The sequence below is a fragment of the Arachis ipaensis genome, chromosome B07, assembly GCF_000816755.2.
Source record: "Arachis ipaensis cultivar K30076 chromosome B07, Araip1.1, whole genome shotgun sequence".
NCBI lineage: Eukaryota > Viridiplantae > Streptophyta > Magnoliopsida > Fabales > Fabaceae > Arachis > Arachis ipaensis.
The window spans coordinates 21,907,583-21,910,632 of NC_029791.2; the positions used below are offsets into that span (position 1 = coordinate 21,907,583).

Consider the following 3,050-nt stretch of genomic DNA (forward strand, 5'->3'; position numbering starts at 1 on the left):
TAATTTTGACATAAATTAAAAATTTTAAGAACACAATTAAATGTAACTAAAAGTTAACAGTATTAAAAAAAAGGTCGCAAATGGAAGAAAAAGTATACTTTATTGATAAATAGTGCCAAGAGAGAGAACAAATTCAAAGAAAGAAGGAAGTTAATCAAAATAATTTTGTTTTATCCATTTAATTTATAAAAAATTAAAAAAAAAAAGTTTCAATCATTTGCAATTTACATAATCTGGAGTCCTAGACACTTATTTGGACTGAGGGAGTAATCATGATTCATGGAACAAACAATAAATATTTGGCCCCACTTAAATTCCCAAAAGAGGAGAAAGAACTAAAAAGACACGCATTGCAAACTGCAGCTTCAACAGAGTGCAGCCCCTTGTTTCATTCAATCCCTGTAACCCGGTTCCTACCTTCTTTTCTTTTCTCCTATACTGAAAGAAAAGAATAATTTATTTATTTAACTCGGACCAAAAATTGGTGTTTGGAGCTTGAGGATTTGAGCTGCAATTAAAAAGAGAGAAAGAAAGAATTTCACAAGATCATGGACGTGGAATCATCGGAGTCCGCCGCGTATCCAGGGTCCGGTAATATGCAAATTCCAATAGATCTCTTCGGTTCCAAAGAGCACCATGGACTGCCACGTGGCACCCTGGCGTTCGCCGACGAATCAGGTAACATAGTCTACAAGGTCAACCGCCACAATTCTTCTCCCAAGGACAAGAAACTTTCACCGTCAGCTCAGCTGCTCTTCCTCCCGGTAAGTTTTGTGAACTACCATTTAAATTTATTCAGTTGTTGTTTTAGGGTTCATCTATCATATTATTTCTGTAATTTTAGTTTGCTTTGCAGAATTAGTACTGATTTATTTTAATTTGCTTTGAAGAATTTGTTAATTTTATTTTGCTTTGAAGAACTTGTTAATTAGCTTTGAAGAACTTGTTCTAATTTATCTTAATTTGATTTGAAGAACTTGTTAATTTGCTTTGAAGAACTTGTTGTGATTTATCTTAATTTATTTTCAAGAATTTGTTAATTTCGTTTTGCTTAGTCATAGTTTGATTATTATGATTTCCTAATTTATTTTTTATTCACGGAAATTAGATTTACTTTTTTAAATAATTATTCAAAAGTTAGTTATTTTGCTGGTGTGGCGATTAATGATTGAATTTCGGTCTAGATTTCGATGACATGGTTTTGGTTTTAGACTTTTAGCTGATATGTTTGAATATCTTGTTTTTGATAGAAGGGGAGTTGGAAATGTTATAAGGGAGAAAGCAACGTGGAAACGGATATGGTGTTGAGGGTGCAGAGGACAGTTAAGAAGTTGAATATAGTTGAGTTACAAGTGTTTTATGGCGGCAACAATGGCGAAGCCTGTGATTTGATAATGAGGGGTTCTCCTTGTATGCGATCATGTGGCATTTATAAAGACACTGAAATTGTTGCTCAGGTAATCCACTAGCATTCATTATTGAAGCTCTGAATAATGCCAAACATGCGTTCAAAATGGATCATAGTTAAATAGGACCCATCACTTTTGTAGTTGGTTCTTCTTAATTTCAGTTTGAATTTGGTCATCTTTTTCCAACATTATTACATTAGACTAAGTAGGAGCTTGATGATGTTGATTTCTTTAAATCCTCCATGATAATGAATATTTACCAATGACTAATGTTTAGGTGTTCTGGTCATTAAGGCTCTGAAGACTTATTTTCTTTTCCTGTTGCTAGTGAACCTTTACCTTCTTTCCTGCTCTTCTGGCTTATATGGTGCTGGATTGCTGGTCTTATATTTCTCCTGATATTACTCCTTACGCGGCTACTGAAGTATGGATTTAGATCGTCTAAAGTGAGAATTTCTTTAAAGTGAGAAAGTAAGTTGTTAACCACCCTTGGATCAATAATTTAAGGGTAGCTGCTTAAGGGCGATTGTCCTTACCTTTTCACTCTACAAAATGTTCACTTTAAAAGATCCGAATCCGGTTTGGATTTAGACTAGCCAATAAATTATAGCTCAAATGTTACCTCTTTTAGTCCATGTTAGAATATCCTTGTCTTTTGATTCAGAGTTCAATCCCAGCTTGGTGCCTATCACCCTGCCATTTCCCTAGGAGTTCCTTTCGAGTGAAAACAGATTAAAGTAGGCACCTTGAAACTTTGATTTGGTTTATGGGTTGGAATTAGTAAACTTTTGTATATGTGTATCCAATAATCCAAATCTCACGTGATATTTTAATATAAATTACGCCCTTAGAAGAATTAAAACAAGGAAGTGATGCTGAAGAGTTTATCTGGATGACAAGTAGCATGTTATTGTGAAGTAGGAGTGATATGTTATGTTTCTCTTTGAATCTCATTCATCAAGGTCTATGATTAGTACATTATATGAATCTGAAACATGAATAGGATCTGAAACAATTTGGAAGGCTGTATTATGTGTATTGTGTTATTTGCGTTTGCTCTTTGTTGGATAATGAACCGACTTATTCTTCTTCTCCATTAGACCGGGTATAGGACTCAACATGTCCCACCCGATCTGATAGTGAAGGAGAGCAAGTCAACTCAGTATCCAAAAAAGAATGAGTCTAAGTATCATTTTCAAAATTTCAGATAATATATGTTCTCTCTGCAATGTGCATTCCAAAGACTGATTTGACTTATACTTTTTTTATAAAAAGAATTTTTTCCCTCTTTTTTTCTTGCAGACTAGCCTGATGTACAAGCTTCACCAAATATATGCAAGTAGGGGTAAATTCCGCATAACGATATTTCCAGGAACTACTGACCGTGCTGTTATTGTTGCTTTGTTTGTAATATTTTTGAATGGACGAAAATAACATCATTAATAAGTAGGCAATTGCAGTTTATTCTCAGAGCTATCTGAATCTGTAACTTAAGCCGGAAGAAAAGAAGTTTTGAATTTACATACATTTTAATTCTTTCTCCATAGGCAGGAAATGAAACATGCATCCTTACAAGTTATATGGAGCAAGCTGTAAACTAATCTGATTTTATTTCAGCTTGTGTTGGATTCTAACCCCACA

The 3,050-nt window shown here is 34.1% G+C and overlaps 1 protein-coding gene across 1 annotated transcript; it reads left to right on the forward strand.

Moving 5' to 3' along the window:
* LOC107608963 (protein LURP-one-related 7) lies at nt 1,251–3,048 on the forward strand (the record flags this gene model as incomplete). The annotated part of the gene is given in 2 exon segments (XM_016310756.1): nt 1,251–1,457; nt 2,712–3,048. Coding segments are annotated over 2 exon segments (291 nt in total). The 3' UTR covers nt 2,844–3,048.